We start from the raw sequence: 18340 nt of genomic DNA, 5'->3' as shown, positions 1-18340 counted from the left end.
CTATGTGACAGTGGAAACTTCTTTAGAGAGGAGGTTAAGGCTGTTCTCCCCAGTGCCAATGAGAGAGGTCACACCTGTTACACCCTGAAGTCTGTTATACTCTTTTGTAGAAGAATTAATGGAACCGCATCTGCCTGGAAGCTGGTCTATAATTCTAGTTATGAAGTTAACGATATCAGTACCATAAGCAGGGCATTAAGCCTCTTTACCAGCATAAATCTGGAGTTTTAATTCCCAGAACACAAAGCACTAAAACCTTTTGGGCTTTTAAAACATTCTGGATCAAATGAAAGGTTTCCTCTAAACAATTCAGAAGGATCTCTCTATCTTAAAGGAAGATCATAGGTGCCGACTGTACTGTTATGAATGTGTTTCCTGTAATCGTGTTTGAAAATTGTTGTTCGAACACTTTAAATGCATTAGTGAGGATAGAGCCTAAATGATATCTGGTATTCTACCACAGCTCAGGTGGCATCATTAAAAAGCCAAAACCCGTCTTCAGCCTCCTGAATACAGAACCTCCCCAGACAGTGTAACCAGTGTAGTTCTAGTCCACGATGGTGGGAGCTGAATGTTAGGGGTGTTTCGAGAATTGCATCTCCATGACACAGCACTTAGTTCTATAGGGGCATAGTTTACTTTTTTTTTTTAAATTAACCAGAGGGTCCTAAAAACCTGTCCTTATTTTCTTAAATTTGAAAGCCATCTGGGTGTCTGCAAAAAGGCAGACTGATAACACTGCATAGTCATTCATAAAACAAATAAAGCTATGGCAGGTAACTGAACAAGCGTTGCCATGCTGTCTTGCCTATATACACCTCAAACCCATTTTGGACAAAGCACCTCTAGAAGTGTGAGAGTATTATTCAGACTACATACCATTCATATCTTGGAATCATTCCAACAAGGGTCTCAGTGCCAGTTGTAGTAATAGTGGTGGCTTTTCTAATGGTCACACTTGCCTACTGAAAACACTTACGACACCTTGCAACCTTCCATTAGCAATGAGTTGGACTGGATTTGAACTGTTGATTAAAAAGTGAAATGCTCTATTCAATTAGTAGCCCCCACAACCATTCACTCTTGTTCTGTTTGGCCGCTTTGTGCATATATACATAAATTGTTACACTATAATTTTCTCTCTTTCAGGTGAAAAGCCACACAGATGCCATCTATGTCCATTTGCATCAGCTTATGAACGTCATCTGGAAGCGCACATGCGATCACATACTGGTGAAAAACCATATAAATGCGAATTGTGTTCCTTCCGCTGCAGTGACAGAAGTAACCTGTCTCATCATCGTAGACGCAAGCATAAAATGGTACCTATAAAAGGTACTAGGTCTTCCCTAAGCAGCAAGAAAATGTGGGGGGTTTTGCAGAAGAAGACCAGCAATCTGGGATACAGCAGAAGATCATTAATTAATCTGAGTCCGCCTTCCATGGTGGTTCAGAAACCAGACTACCTTAATGATTTCACCCATGAAATCCCAAATATTCAGACTGAAGCATATGAAAGCATGACAAAAACAACACAGACCGGTGGCCTGCCGAGAGATCCACAAGACCTTAAGATAGACAATCCATTAAATCAGCTATCAACATTAGCAGGACAGTTGTCTAGCTTGCCACCTGAAAACCAAAACCCAGCATCTCCTGATGTTGTACCATGCCAAGATGAAAAGCCTTTTATAATTCAGCAGCCTGCTGCACCAGCAGTAGCTTCATCTGTGTCGACAAATATTCCTCAAAGTTCATCTCCTACTAGCCCAGATCCTCGGCCCCCACACAGTCAAAGGAACTACAGTCCAGTGGCAGGTCCAAGCAGTGATCGCAGCGTCCATACTAGTACTCCTAGCATAAGTAACAGTCAGCCAAGTACTCCAGCTCCAACCCTTCCAGTTCAGGATCCTCAGCTTCTGCATCACTGCCAGCACTGTGACATGTATTTTGCAGACAATATCCTTTATACTATTCACATGGGATGTCATGGGTTTGAAAATCCATTTCAGTGCAACATATGTGGGTGCAAATGTAAAAATAAGTATGACTTTGCTTGCCATTTTGCAAGAGGTCAACATAACCAACATTGACTGAAAACATACTTTCATTTAGTTTTTTTAACATATGTTTCATACTTGCTGAAGGAGACCTTGCTCATCCCCAACAAGAAATCCAATAAACAACTTGACAATGGAGGCAAAATTCTTTCCATGTTGTCCTATAATATGCCAGGGATGTTTGAGTCATGGACGTGGTAGTTTTTATGTTACTGTTTAAAATAAAATTGAGGATTGGCGTGCAGTAACATGTTTTATGTTTCTTACATTTAAGTTATTTGCACTTAAGATCCAGAAAAACATTCTACAAATGCCAATCCAGATTGTGTCCTTAAAGATAGGTTGCAATTCATCAGACTAGATATTAAACAAGATAAGAGGTCTTGGTACCTAAAATATAGTAAAAGTTGTTAATACAGTGAAATGTGTGGTTCCTATGAAAACCATATTTCTGCTTATAAACTAACTGCTTACCAAACTGGATAAAATCTTTGCTGTGAGTTAAAGAATAAACTTTCATGCATACAAACAATTTGAATTTAAAATTTGTCAGTTTCATCTGATCAAGATATCAAATTTTTAGTGAATTCTAAAGTCTTTTTATGCTAGGCCTTTAATCTTTTTCTTTAAAAAAAAACTAGACCAGTTTTATAGATATGAAAAAAACTAGAAGGTACCTTTAAAATACACACACACACACACACACACACACACACACTATGAATGAGGCTTTGGTAAAAATGAGAAATAGAAAATAGACAGCTTTGCATGAGGACAGTTAATTTTAAAAACTGTCAAGACATTCCCACTTAAAGGTTATTAAATACATAAATTGAAAACTAGAGGCCATATTTTAATTATTTTTAAAAAGAAAAACAATGTATTTTAACTGTCTTGCTAGGTTGCCTATATGTTTGAAAGTTACACATTCTAGTCTATATAAACTTCAGCTAACCTGGAATTCTCTTTGTTCCTGGTCTACCAGAGCCTGGGTTTTTTAACCTTCTGGACCTGTTCGAAAGGCCATCTTTTTTTTCCTCCACTGTTTGTGGGGGAAGATAGGCAGAGGAATATTGGTGGCTACAATGTGGAGCTGTGATTAATACTGTGACTGGCAAATACTGTCTGAAAGATGTGCATGCCGGCCACTGTATGGGTTAACTATTTTTTTATATTTTAAATCTTGATCATTGTAAAAGCACCTAGGCTAATAGATGGGCACTTTAATAAAAACCTGAATAAAACATCCTAGCAAAGTTCCATGAAAGCGCTAGGTATTACAACACCTGAATTTGTCATGTTTCAGAAAAGTGAATAACTTAACTTAACTTTCTCTGTATTTTGCAATTCACGTTGACTTTATTTCATTTTGTACTGCTTGTTGCAAGCTGAGGTTTTTTTTGTTTTTTTTTTAACTACACAAGCAAACATGGACATACAAGAGAAGCGTGAATGTTTTGTGGGCAATAGGTACAAGATTTACTTCCTTAACGTTTTGGGGGATTCATCTGAACGTCAGATGTAGGGGTCTATCCAAAAACTGCTGTTGTCCTGGAGCAAGATCCAAAAATCTATTGAAATCAACTGAAAGACTCTTGATTACTTGGATCAGGCCCTTGGAGAAAGAAGAGTTGTGGTATTGGGAGTTTTTCTTTCACTCCATTTTTTAATCAGAAATTTGGAACTTGAGTGCATTGCTCTACAAATACATGAGACTATTTTTCATCATTACCTACACAACTCATTGGCTATTGTATGTAACTTGTGGTGGCTGATTGAGTGTAGTATTTATGATTGCAGAAGTTAGAGATAGAAAAAGTCTGTTAGGCCATATAATTCACCCCCTGCCACTAGTTAATATCAGAGATGAAAATTCGTGGCTATGGGCTTGATCCAAATCCATTGACGTCAGTGGGCTTTTATGTAAGGCCCTTAATAACTTTCTGCATAAATAAACCCGAGAATGTATTTAGCTAATATACATTTTAATGTAATAAACATTAACTAGTCTTATTAGAATTGCTTTTTTAAACTTACACTTCGCAAACAGAACAATTCTACACTTACACCATACTTGTGCATAAACTGAGACCTAGACGTCTGAAATCATACACTTGAATATTTTCATTTTGAGGATTGCACTACAGTTCATTCAGCATTTAATCTAGTTGATTGTTGCTCTTGTACAGGTTGTGTAAACTGAGTTTTGTACAAACAATGTGTAGAAGAAATACATTCTGAATAGGTCATTTTATTGGTCAGATATCTGCATACTTTATGGTTCAATCTCACATCAACTGAAGCATGAGTATTGTATTTAACTCAAAATGCAATTGGTACTGTTAAAGACTTTTAGAAAAGCTAGTAGTTGTTTGACTAGCCACAAAGGAAAACATTTGATATTTTGCTATACCAAATAACCTAAACTAATTGTTTTTCTGGAGGCTTTCGGAACTTTGGGGAAGCCATTGAATCTATGTTTAGTTTTTAACCAGATATTCTCAGTTGGAATAGTAGCACTTATCATACATTAGGCTGAATATTGGGTAATAGAAGTTGCACATCCCAACCGCCTGCTGATTGAAAATATACAAACAATTGGTGTGTGAGTCCACTCCCTTTGAAGTCAGTGGCAAAACTATCACTCCAAATCCTACAGAATTTTTAGAGGTTTTTTTATCCTTCCCTTCATTATTCTTGTTCTGATGCTTAGGCCCGAGTTTGCATTGGTAGTCCCTGTAACCATTCAGTACTTCAATCAACACGTATATAGAAAACATGCCTTGGAATTCTAGCAAAATGGTTCCCAACCTGGTCCATGGGCCACAATGAGGGAGAGCCAGGACACCCACAGAAGTAGCTAGAAATAAGAGGAAGCCTGCATAGCCTAATTGCAAAGGGGGCCTTCATTGGAAGATGGGAGATGGCCCACATGACAATAAATAGTGGGGGATTAATAAAAGGTAGTATGAAAGTTTGAAAACTTGTGGGCCCTGCATAGCATATTTTGATGCTATTGGATAATGGTAAATTGTTTACTCTTCAGCAATCTACCCAAGGAAATTAAAAAGAGGAGAATTCAAGCTTTAACTCTTAAAAATGTGTAACGGTTATAGCCAGATACTACTTGTCTCATGCAAGTAGCCCCACTGACTGCAATGGAAATACTCAGCAGGATTTGGCATTCAAGCCCTGCTCCTACAACAGGGTCTGTGGGGTGGACCCCATTAACTTCACTGGTGCTCCAGGCAGACGCAATTTCAGGATTGGGACCTTAGGTTGCTTAAAAATAAAAAGCATATTACTGTGTTTTCTGTTGTGCCAAACAGTTATTTGATTACACTTCCCTCCTTCCGACTACTAAGTATGTTTGGAAGGTGCATTTTCAGTTTTATTATTAAAATTGTAGTTTTTCATAATTTTATACTAAAATTGTACATATTGTAATATTTACTAGAATTTAAAATAAAGAGCACAATTAGTATTGCAAAGCTGTTTATGGTTGTGATCCTGCAAACCCTTATTCTCAAGTAGGCCTTGTTCTTACAAAGTCAATAGGAAATACTTGTCAGTAAGGATTTGTAGGATCAGGCCTTAGATTAGTAAAATTGTTTCATAGTGAGTTCTAAATGTGCTAATCTGCACCAATTTTAAAAACAAATCCTTCTAACATTTTATAAGGAGCTGTTTAGCTTTTAATTTGTATTAAGGACAGTTCAGGATATGAGTTGAAACTTTTCCACAGCTTAAGTTCTATATTTGGAAACCATTAGCTTTGTGTTACTTTGTTTTTATTGGTATAGAATATTTTATAGATCTGTTGAACAATTTTTAACATGCACTATTTATCGTACTCTTAATACAGACGTCTGATTCTGAGGATTTTCTGTTCAGCAATCAGTCAAATATTGGATTGAATATGTTGGCAGGAGATTAATGATCTCAGTTAATATTTAAAATAAACTGTGAAGCAACTAATGGAATAATTTGATTTTTGCAAATGCAGTGTTTTGCTTCAGATGACTTTTGCATAACACTTTATTTGTATTTTAACATACAGCTCTCCGTTCTGGAAAAGACATGTTCTGACATTGTTTCATAGCAGAATTTGAGCTACGTTGGACATGCTTTTGTTATGGATTTTTTTCCTTGACAAAGGGAATGTCACTGGCAAGCTTCCCATCAGTTTAAGTTTCTGTGAAAATACATAGCCAACAGATGTTCTGTTGCAGAAAAAACAATTCCCTGCTGAGGCATTTTTCACAGAGGAATCTTAGCATATGTGCTTCTAGTTCCTGCTTTGTTAATAATGTGTATTTCAATGTAAAGAGCATATTTTGTATGCAAAAGATGAGACTTGAGTTAGTTGTAAAACAAGTTTTATCGTGTAGTGATGCTGTTTTTAGAAAACAAAGTTTTAATTCTGAAATAACTTGAATATATCTAGTGTAGTTCATGTTGTGGAGCTTTGTTTTGTAAGATATGAATAAAACACTTTCTAATGATGTTTAATTTATTAATCCTTTTTGAAAACTATGTAGGTCTTAACTGCTACTCATACGAGTAGTCTTTACTCATGCAAGCAATTCCATCAACTTCAGTGAGGACTAGTTGCCAGAGTGTGCAGGATTAGGCCCTACAAAGCTCATTGAACTTAATAGAAAGACTCCAATGGGCTTTGGATCCCATCCAAACTGGAAGCTTTGTGTTCACTATAGCTACTATCAAATAAGTACTGAATTAGTTAATGTAATACCAAAGTCTACCCTAAGAAATTACATGAATACACCCAGCTAAACATTGTTTTAGGATTGGAAAGAGGAGATTTAATGAAGCTGAGTGATTCTTGCAACTTGAATTGCAAGAGTGTGTAAGGCAGAGCGGGACTATCATAGCTAATCTCCAGCTGCAGTATTCAGCAGAACTAATTCAATACCGGAAAAATATTGGCAAACTAGTGAAAATTGAAGTAAAACACAAATGATTACAGGGATGGAAGAAGTGATGGACTGACATAACAAATGTAAAAGAACGGAGGTCTAGCGTAGCCATATTACTAAATGGAATGAAGGGAGAAACAGCTATATACAAGTATCTGAAGAGGGCAAAGATGTACTTAGGCGTAATAAGGAACAGTACTGGGTGAACACAAATAGTGCAGCCCCAGCAAAGGAAGTGGAGGAGTACTTGTTGCTTAGACCATTTAAAAAAAATTGCGTACAACAGAGAAAAATGTCCTGTATCGTCAGGGTTAAGGTAATTCTTTCCATTCGTGTCCATCGCTAATGTTAATGAGCTACTCATTCATTTCTCGAACAAAAAGTATTATAGCATGATGAGTGAATTAGACCAGGATTGGCAACAGGAAAGGAGGGAAGAATCCCCTTTCATTGCTAAGAATGAACAGTTCTTGCTGACTCCTGTAATATTAAGTTCCAGAGGGAGCAGTGTTCAATCTAAGTCAGAATTCCTGAGGTGGTCTGGGCATAAAGAACAAAAAGAGGAAGCTTCAAGGTGGAGCACAATTCTGTTTCCTACCCACCCACCGTAAAAGTGCATTGCCCTTGTGACGTGCATGGTAAATGACTTTTCAAGGAGTTAACGCACTCAGAACTTGTTTCTATTATTCTTTAACTCAAAAGATCACCCATTTCAGTATGTGGCAAGTGGGTGGGGAAAAATGAGTTTGATAGGATAGGCCAATGTTTGGATGACTTGCATACAGTAAGATGATGCTATTCAGTTTAAGGGTCCAAATATTAGAGTCCTGACCAGTTCACTTAAATTTTTAATTATGAAGCCTTATTAAAGCATAATAAATGCAATGTTAATGTAAATATAAACAAGTCCGGAAATGCAAAAAAGTTAATGCCACTGAGAATCTTAACTCGGGCCAGGTCTATACTATAAACTTACATTGGTATAACTACATCAATCAGGAGTGTGAAAAATCCATACCCCTGAGAGATGCAGTTATATTGATCTAACCCCTGGTGTAGACAGCACTATGTGGGCTCCCACTGGCCAAGGAGAAGCTTTACTAAAGCGCTGCAGTGGTGCAGGTTTTTAAGTGTAGACCTGCCCTCAGAGAGAGAAGGTCTCAACAGACTTGCTGCTTTTATGCCTCATTCCAACAATTTGTAACCTACTAACCCTTCTTTGTCCTCTGATACAGAAGTGTTAATTTTAAGTGGTTTCTTGCAACATGTGTTAACCCCTTATGCTTAATCTGTCCCACTTTGTATTTAGTTGCGACACTCTAGTTACCTTTTCCAAATCTGAAGAAGAGATCTGATCTACTAACAGAAGTTGGTCCAATAAAAGATATTACCTCACCCACCTTGTCTCTATCATATCCTGGGCCCAAAAAAACACTGCAAACAATCAACTCTCACAACACAGCATATTCAGGTTAATGTTTAACAGTCTGACTAGTAAGCAAAAATGTTACTAAATGTTGCCGTAATATTTGCATTACGTGGCTTCCTTAAAATTGTATGTTGTGGTTTAATTTGTTTTGCATTTTGCTTTTTAGTTTATAGAATTTAGTTTTTGATAGATTTGGCAATTGTTTGCCCAAATCTAGTTTCTGTGCAATCACTTGCTAGTTACACATTTATTTGGCAGTAAGGGTGGCTTTACAGAGTTGCATAACTTTAATAGGAAATTTATGGTGTCTTCACTTAAACTGTTGCTGCAGCTATATGGCTGTAGTGCTTCAGTGTAGACACTACCTATGCTGACAGGAAGGGTTTTCCCATTGGCATAGGTCATCCACCTCCCCAAGAGATGGTAGCTAGTTTGGTGGAAGAAGTCTTCCATTGACCTAGCACTGTCTTCACCAGCTATGTCTTGTGGGGTGTGTGTGTGAATTTTTCACCCCCCTGGTAGACGTAGCTACGGCAATGTAAGTTCCCAGCGCTTAGTAACTCTCTGTGCATATTATCTGCCCAAATCCCTTTTTTAATGGCTCATAGGTAGGGCTATAATTTTGACATGGACATTTTTAATAGCCATTTTCCCTGCTGTGAAATCTTTGTCAGGGAAAGCAGAGGAGGGGGGTATAGAATCATAGGACTGGAATGGACCTTGAGAGGTCATCTAGTCCAGTCCCCTGCACTCATCTCACGACTAAGTTATCTAGACATCCCTGACAGGTGTTTGTCCAGCCTACTCTTAAAAATCTTCAATGATGGAGATTCCACAACCTCCCTAGGCAATTTATTCCAATTCTCAACCACCCTGACAGGAAGTTTTTCCTGATGTCCAACCTAAACCCCCTTTGCTGTAATTTAAGCCCATTGCTTCTTGTCCTATCCTCAGAGGTTAAGAAGAACAATTTCTCTCCCTCCTCCTTTTAACAACCTTTTATGTACTTGAAAACTTATGTGCCCTTTGTCTTCTCTTCTCCAGACTAAACAAACCCAATTTTTTTTCCAATCTTCCCTCATAGGTCATGTTTTCTACACCTTTAATCATTTAAGTTGCTGTTCTCTGGACTTTCACCAATTTGTCCACATCTTTCTTGAAATGTGGTGCCCAGAACTGGACACAATACTCCAGCTGAGGCCTAATTAGCGCGGAGCAGAGCAGAAGAATTACTTCTCATGTCTTGCTTATAACATTCCTGCTAATACATCCCAGAATGATGGTAGCTTTTTTTGCAAAAGTGTTACACTGTTGACTCATATTTATCTTGTGGTCCACTATGACCCCCAGATCCCTTTCTGTAGTACTCCTTCCTAAGCAGTGATTTCCCATTGTGTGTGTGTGCAACTGATTGTTCCTTCCTAAATGGAGTACTTTGCATTTGTCCTTATTGAATTTCATTCTATTTACTTCATACCATTTCTCCAGTTTGTCCAGATCGTTTTGAATTATAATCCTATCTCCAAAATACTTACAACCCCTTCCAGCTTGGTGTTGTCTGCAAACTTTATAAGTGTACTTTCTATGCCATTATCTACATCATTGATGAAGATATTGAATAGAACCGGACCCAGAACTGATCTCTGCGGGACCCCACTCATTATGCCCTTCCAGCATGACTGTGAAACACTGATAATCATAGGGGTGTGCAGTGTTTGAGAACGAGCTCACCCGGCAGTACTGGCTCTTGTCCCCTGGGGTTGGACCTGGCTCCCTGCTCTGGGCATTATGACCCAGCCCATGGGGTCACAGCACCATCAGGTTGGCCTGTATACTCCTCCTGTGCTGGAAATGGAGGGGGCTGAGGACCAATTTGGATTTGCATTGCAACACAGCACAAATTTGTCTCCCGCTCCTCAATCTCCATCTACGGAGGGGTGGACATAGCAAACCTGAATGGTGGTGTGGCATTAGGCCACAACCCTACTGGGTTTGGGAGTATTTTAATGACTTTATTAAAATTCACAGTTTTTGTGACCACCTCGATGTCTGTGACAAAATTGTAGCTTTACTCAGATCTTCATATTTAAAGAGATTTACATGATTATTCCTATTATCTAGATTATTCCTAAAACCTAGCCATATTTAATGATTTAGCATTTGGACTAATGCATGTGAAAACCCCTCAATTTTTTATAAAAGCATAAGTAGTGTATAAATTACTCACTGAGGTAACTAAAAAGCTGCTGAATGACTTTACTTCATCCTTTCAGAGGATCTTTTGCACTCAAAGCATGGAATATTTCAACTCCAAAGCAAACTAAATGAGAACATTGCAGGCAGATGAAAACAGGACATTATAATGGAAGTCAGTATACAGCCTTAACTATGGCATTTACAATGGTGCCTGTCTTAATAACTGCCTAGAACTAAGCTACTCTGCTCTAGTTCTGTTTGAGTGATTTTTATATAGGAAAATGGTTGCCCAGAAATGAATCCTTCCAAAGCTTTTAAGCTCTTAATATTCAATTTATATATTCTTTTGTTAGAATTGGCAATATACTTTTACTGGGGAAAAAGCCACTTCTTTCGTAACACTTAACACCAGCAATGTTATATGTTCAAGTCTATGATGGCAATCCAATTGACTGCTTCGGTACTTACCAGGACATGATTACTTGGAACACTGTTTGATTTACAAGATGTTCCATAGTTTCAAATCTGTTTCCACAGTCACAAATTGGATTGTGTCTCAGAACCCTTTTTAGGACCTCCATGACTTTAAGATTAAGCTAGATAAGTTTATGGAGGAGATGGTATGATAGGATAACGGGCTTAGTCAATAGGTCAATTAAGTGCCACACTGGTAATTAGTACAATGGGTCAATGATAGGATATTGTTAGCCTTTTTCCAGAGGGTATGGCTGGAGAGTCTTGCCCGCATGCTCGGGGTTCAGCTGATCGCCATATTTGGGGTTGAGAAGGAATTTTCCTCCAGGGTAGATTGGCAGTGGCCCTGGAGGTTTTTCGCCTTCCTCCGAAGCATGGGGCAGGTGTCGCTTGCTTAAGGAGTGGGTGGATCGGATTATGTGGCCTGCATCTTGCAGGAGGTCAGACTAGATGATCATAATGGTCCCTTCTGATCTTGAATTCTATGATTCTATGGAGGAGGTATGTGCATCTGCCCTATGATGTGCAGATATGGTTCAAAGTGGACCATAGTTTCCATGGGAGGGAAAAGCCACTAAGTTCCTTGGTTGGGTCCCTGAGGAGTTGTTTGTTCAGGATGTTGCCTTCCCTCCACCCTGTTCACTATTGAAAACCCCAAGTCTTCAAGCTCTGCACTGCAAGCCCAAAAGGTTTAATAGGGTTGACTGGCAATTTAGGTCTTCATGTCTCGGGAGATCCTTGTTCCTTTGAATATGATGGGACTCTTGAAGAATTCTCATGCTGCAACAACAAATTTAGGGTGGATGGATGTGCGCCAGTATGGGAAGCCACAGTCATTATTGATTTTACTGTGTCCATGACTAGCCACATAGCAGTGTTAAGTTGAGAATCAGTGAGTGATGTGTGGGAGAGGTGTGTCCAGACAGGTGAGCAGTATTTTGTGGTAGAGTAAACAAAGGCCAGTGAAGAGGACCATAAAGTTTTTGCATTTGCTGTCCAGGTCATTCCTGCCAGGTTCTGGATGAGGTTTACACACATCTTTATTTTATTGTGGATATTTTTCACATGTGAGGCTTCAGTCTAATGTCACCCCAAGATATTTCAGGGTGGGATTGTGTCTTACCTGCTGATTACAGAAGTCTATGTACAGTTCCACCCTAGCTTTTTGATTGTTTAAATTAAATGCTGACAACAGTCTTGGTGGGGTTTGGTTTTAGCTGCTAGTGTAAGAAATATGGTTTTAAAGTCCATGATTAGGATTTGTTCTATGGTAAGTAAATCCTGTGCTAGGCAAATTTTCATTAAGATGGTCAAAGGAAGTCACTGGTATAGATTTTAAACAGGATCAGTGCTAGGCCACTTTGTAATTATATGGAACTCATACTTAAATACTGGCACCATGCTTTTATTGTGGGGTGAACAGGATTTAGGATACAGGTGTTTTCCTCATCACATGCCAGTAAAAAATCAACATTGCCTATTTTACATAACCACTATTGAAAGATCCAGAATGGTTCTTTTAATATGCTTGTTTACTTTCTTTTACTTCTTACCAATAAAAGGAGGAATGAACTAGTAGTGAACCTTACGCTGAGACTTAACTGTACTAAACATCTATATTGTTATGCTGAGGGTTACGCTGTTGGGTGTAACAGCCACTCTTCATTCAGGATAAATGTAAAAAGCAATTAAATTCCTTTATGGAACAGACGAGGACTCACTGCCCAAAACACAGGCCACCTGCAAGGTTGGAGCAGGAACTGAGTCATGTGGTCTCCGGGGGTTGTCCTTTGGGGTCTGAATGTAAATGCAGGGAGCCAAATATTATTTGCTGCAGCTGTGTGTGTGAGAGAAGGCAGCCCAGAAAAGCACTTGTACCATGACCCCAAGAAAAAGCTGTGAGCTTCTGAGTAGAGTGCTGGCTGGAAAGTGGCTTGGCACTGTGAGCAAAGAAAATGTCTCCAGCTGTTTGATTCCTACTGTGTTCAGGGAAACAGGATTTCATGTATATTTGTAAATAAATGGGATTGCATCAAACAGGCGACCCCATTGTCAATTTCTCCTCCTAACAGAAACAACCCACAAGACCCCAAATACTGGCTAACTACTTAGGTCAATAGGGGTACATGGGTGTCAAGTGGGATGTGTTTTTCACGTACCAATGGACGGTGATTCAGAAAGTAAGTACTAATATGGCAGAGTGTGTGTAAAACTAGTGACAAACTATCTTGAGCAGGGTGAGAGTCACAAGAGTTAAAAATTCAAAAGCACCTACATCTCCTAGGATTCTAAGTCCCATTGACTTTCATTGGGATTTAGGCTTCTAAATAATGTAGGTGCTTTTGAAATTTGTACCCAATGTCAAAGCCAGTGCTTCCCACGCTCAAACACAAATCAATTGTTGCCTTTACTGAATGTTTTTAAGAAGAAAAGCTAATGAAGTATCTTCCTGAATAAGAAAATAGAATTACACACTATTAGGGACATCTAGTCATGGCTACTAAAAGATTGTAGAATATACTACAAGTAACAACGTTTTCTAATGTCCAGTTCAGTTCTGAATGTCCAAAGAGATGGTATTTCCAGCATTTCCATGATCAATCCATTTCACCATTAGTGAATGTTCTCTGTTGTTCTACCTAAATTTTCCTTTCTTTAATTTCATCCCCTGTCTCCTAAACATTGTTTTTCTTCGTTGATGTTCACACTTTTTCAGTAGTCTAGCTGTTGATGAGTAAGTCAGAGCTGCCCACTGGTTAGCCTTTCCTCTAGCTCCCTCTTCTGTACCTCTAGCTCTCTCTTTGTGCCTTCTTCCATGCTGCACCTTACGCATAGCCCAGCCACCTGGCTACTGTGCGACAAACCAGACCTTTCCTTAAAACTCACTACTTCCAAAGTTTAGCACCACTCATCCTCCGCCAAGAGATATTTCATTCATTTATAAAGATGGTTAGGGAAATTTAACACCAAAATAATCGGAGAAGCCATCTTTTAGCTATTGCTTCCTATAGTGAAACTGCCCCAAATCACTTTTTTTTAAGCCTTTCTAACTCAATGCACCTTCAAGCATTCATTACAAGTCACTGAGGGACGGCGTTAAACTCTCTTCCAAATGCTAAACTTGCACTTGGTAGCAATTAAATTCTTCTCACATGTTGGCTGATTTGGTTTTCTTTTAAATATTCAAAGCACTATTAGACTGTGGATGCTCACAGACCACTGCTTATCATGTTGACCAATATTGTCTCATTGTTTATTTGTACTCCCCTCTCTGTCTAGAGCCATCTGTTGTCTCTTGTACTTACACTTTAAACTGTATACGGCATGGATTGTCTTTTTATCCCATGCTTGTACAATGGAGTTCTGGTCTATGATTAGGGACCATAGATTAATAAATAATAAGATACAGATGATATTAACTAATTCTCATAACATCCCTGTGTAATATGTGTGGGAATATTTTTATTTCCATTTTACAAGGGAAACTGAGGCCATACAGCAAGTCAGTGGTAACAGTCTATCAACACTCAAGAGGACTCAACTCCCAACCTGGTGCTCATTCCTGTAGACCACACTACCATCATATTTCAGGACTAGTGGTACCTTCTTAAAAACAAAAATGCAATGGTAGTAAACTTTAAGCAGAGGAAGCAGCTGTTCCCCCCAAATTATCTAGATCTTTATTACAGAAGCATGATATTATATGAGAAAGAAAAAGAATTATGTCAAACTCACCAGACTCCTGCTCTGAAATGCTTGTGATATCCAGTCCGCATTTGTGTGTTTGATTGCTGGCTTGATGTGCTGTTGCATATCAATAGGAGTGCTAAATACAAACAAGGAATTGGAGCATTTTTGGCTTGCATATTGTTCACCCAGATTAGTCAGAACCAAATCAAGGGCAACACCCGAGTATGGTGTCAAATAGACCAGAATTGTGTGTTTTCCCTAGGGAGCTACCTCCTGTAATTTCAGTTATGCCTTCAGTAGTTGGAATCAAAATGGTTCCCTTAGGGTTACAGCTGTTTGTCTCACCTAGATTTAAAGGACCAGTTACCAGAAGAGCATGCTGGGAAAGCCTCTGGAGAGTTCAGCAATGACCAGCCAATCACAGAGGGCCAGACTGGCCCCAGCCTTTTTGGCCAAATCAGGGCCTCAATCCAATGCCACAGGTGGAGTCAAAGGTCTGATTTCAGTTTATGATTACTCCAGTCTGTTCAGTTTCAATTTGTCTGTTGCCAGTTGATCTGGAGGGTGAAATTCGGGCCTCAGTGAAATCAACAGAGTTTTGTAATAAAGCTTTGAGCAAAATTTTGTAACAAACAAACTGAAATTGAACAGAATGGAGCCAGATGAACATAGGCTGAAATTAGACACTTAGCAGCACTGTGTGTCTACACTGCAATGTAAGCCCAGGGTTAGTTGGACCTAAATCAGCTTACCCACGTTAGGGAACCCTTGGCTTAAGCATCTACATCGTTTCTTAACCCTACATGAAGACTTTGCTGACCCATGCTTGAACCTGGGGTTCTGTCATCCACCCTGCAGCATGCAGACCCTAGTCAGACTAACCATATCCCCAAATCCTTAGCACCATGCCATGCCCCGAAATGTGGCCATTCTAGCCCTAGGACCACGGTGCACTGCAGGAAAACTTTACTGCCCACCTTGCATTTGACAGGAAGTTTGAGCAGCTCACCAACACAGCCTGCCAAGCAGTCATTTTGGTCTATGCGCTCCCAGCTCCTGGGGCCAGCAATGTGAAAGAAGCATCTTTTGATGAACTACTCTTGCTTGTGCTTCCACTCCTGTGTCAGGAAACTGGCAAAGCATCCACGAGGCACTGGTGGACATTTTGGCAGCAATTTCTGTAAAGTATCTGATGGATTTCCTAATGGAGCTGCAGGAGGAGGAGGAGGAGGAGGCAGAAGAGAGAGGAGTACTCTGATATTGCAGCCTCACAGTGGCAGATGCTGCTCAATATAATTGGCAAAGCGACTGATGCCCCCTACGTAGACTGCCACATCTGGCGCCGGGCCACAAGCAGACTGGTGGGACCAGATTGTCATGCAGACCTGGGATGACTAGCAGTGAGTCCAGAACTTTTGTATAAAGCAAGCCACATTCCTGGAGCTTTGTGAGCAGCTTACCCCCACCCTCTAGCATAAAGCGACACCCTTGCGATCACTGTCTGGAAGCTGGTTTCCCCCAGACTGCTACAGGTCTGTTGCCAACCAGTTTGGGGTAGGAAAGTTGACTGTGTGTAAATTGGTGGTGGCAACCAGGCATGTGGTTAACCTCAAGGTGGCAGCCATTACAGATATTCCGGAGGTAAATGCTGGCTTTGAGAGAATGGGGTTTCCTAACTGGGCCGGGCCCGCTGATGGGACTCATAGTTTGCCCTCCTCAAGAGCACGAGTGCATGAACCACCAAGGGTACTACTTCATTGTTATGCAGGCACTTGTGGACCACAATATGAATGTCAACGTGGGCTGTCCTGGAAAAGTTCTTGATGCCTGAGTTTTTTGCTGCTCGGGAATCTACATTCAGCATCGATAGGCTGGGACACTATTCCCATCCAATGACATTGACATAAATGGTGTTACTGTCCCTACTGTTATTCTGGGGGACCCTGCATCCCCTCTTTTGCTTTGGCAAAGGAAGGTTTAACTACACTCAACAGGTGTACAATGTTGTTAAATGTGCTTTTGGCAGATAAAATCATGTTGGACGTGTCTACAGACCCATTTGGATGCCAGTGTCATCAATGTGCTCTGCATTACTGTGGCTTGCTGCACTCTTCATAACTTTTGTGAAGCCAGAGGTGAGCCATTCCCCCTGCATGGACCTCTGATAACAGCCTTGTTAATCGCAGTTACACAAGTGCAGAGATAATGGTCAGTTTAAAATTATAACCTTTTTTCTGTTTTATAATCACAAATTGCCATATGGGGGGAGGTGGGGAAAGGGTGTGTTTACTGCCCTTGCTACAAAAGGCTTTTTCCGTCATTTCAGGCCTTTCACATTTTGGAAGACACAACTGTTCTTGTGGTGCCCTATTGGCAACGGAAGATTTTATTCCAGGCTGCTGGAGGGAAGCCTGCAGTGTACACAGCTGAAGTATTCAAACGTACATTAACCAAACAGCACATCTGTGAGTGGAACGGACTAGTCAGATACACAGGGGGGCCTGGAAAATATGCCCTTCCCTATAATGTGACTATCTGAAGTTCCTGCTTCAGGAAAAGTTTGCAGCTGTCAGCTACCAGGATTGGGTCAGAATCCCTTAGGGAATTAACGTGATGCTGCATTAGCTCACACATGGCTTACCTTGTTTTGCTGCATGCAAACACGCTAACATCTATGGCTTTCCTCCACCCACACCCAGCATAGTTCAGGGGAAAAAATGACGCTCCATTCGTACTTTGGGGACATAATTCAGACAGCATAGAGTACCTCTAATTGAAATGGATTAGATTTGGAGATAGAATACTGTTTCCCAGACACATGCACACTCAGTTCACTGTTTACAAGACACTCCATAGACCCAGGAGGAGTGATTACAGAGTGGCAAATTTCTTATTATTGAAAGGAAAACAAGAATGACCCTAGCAAACTGTGACTTTACAGTTAAAATAATCTTTACAGCTGTCTATGAATGTTTGAAATTCCAGTTACCATTTTGAACTCAGTGTTGTGGGGGGCAGGAGAAGGAGGGATGCCAAAGCGCTGGGATATAATCTCTCATTAGAGGTCATATGCTGGTAGCTGGGGCTCATAATTTTTGCATTGCTACTCAGAGCAGAAATCCCTCTCATGACTTTAATAACAAACAGTAAATTTGAGTCAGACACTTACCGGGCTCTAGGGCAGCTTCTGTCTTCACTGGGTTTGCTGAAGACTCGGCAGCAGGCTGTTCCAGGGGTGGGGAAATCAAACAAATCTTCTGAATAGGGACCAAGAATTTGCTATTGGTCGTGATCATGATCCACAGTCTGCTCTGACTGGTTTCAATAAAAGTCCCTTTATGCTTCTCACTGGGATCCTGCTGCTGGTTCCCATCAGTCCCCATGCCAACAGGGCACCATTCCAGCTCACCAAGTGGTCATGAAGCAGTTGGCTCCATGCTGGGCACAGTGCCCAGAATCCAGTAAAAGTCATCATAAAATGAGCTTGCTGTTGGGCCACTGGTGAGTTGCCCAAGGTGCGGTTCTTTACCCTGGTCTTCCGGTACTTTCTC

General features: G+C 40.1%; 1 protein-coding gene and 1 long non-coding RNA gene across 11 annotated transcripts in view; one reads left to right on the top strand and one right to left on the bottom strand.

The window, feature by feature from the left end:
- The window catches only part of IKZF5 (IKAROS family zinc finger 5), a 16859-nt gene extending 10293 nt beyond the window's left edge, over window positions 1–6566 (top strand). For 9 of the 10 annotated variants that reach the window (XM_039546711.1, XM_039546712.1, XM_039546714.1 and 6 more), the window contains one exon: window positions 1150–6566. In XM_039546711.1, the coding sequence (XP_039402645.1) occupies window positions 1150–2093 (944 nt within the window). In that variant the 3' untranslated portion in view covers window positions 2094–6566. The remainder of the gene's footprint in view (window positions 1–1149) is intronic. The other variant, XM_039546716.1, reaches the window with a different exon arrangement.
- Window positions 1–18340, bottom strand: part of LOC120409155 — an 18668-nt gene extending 328 nt beyond the window's left edge. Inside the window, exons 1-2 of the long non-coding RNA XR_005601162.1 lie at window positions 17959–18340; window positions 14835–14925 (exon numbers count right to left, since the gene is read on the bottom strand). This is a non-coding gene — a long non-coding RNA (uncharacterized LOC120409155). The remainder of the gene's footprint in view (window positions 1–14834; window positions 14926–17958) is intronic.

The sequence above is a fragment of the Mauremys reevesii genome, linkage group 7 (genome assembly GCF_016161935.1).
Source record: "Mauremys reevesii isolate NIE-2019 linkage group 7, ASM1616193v1, whole genome shotgun sequence".
Taxonomy (NCBI): domain Eukaryota; kingdom Metazoa; phylum Chordata; order Testudines; family Geoemydidae; genus Mauremys; species Mauremys reevesii.
The sequence above is the reverse complement of the archived record's forward strand: the minus strand, read 5'-3'. Positions and strand labels throughout refer to the sequence as shown.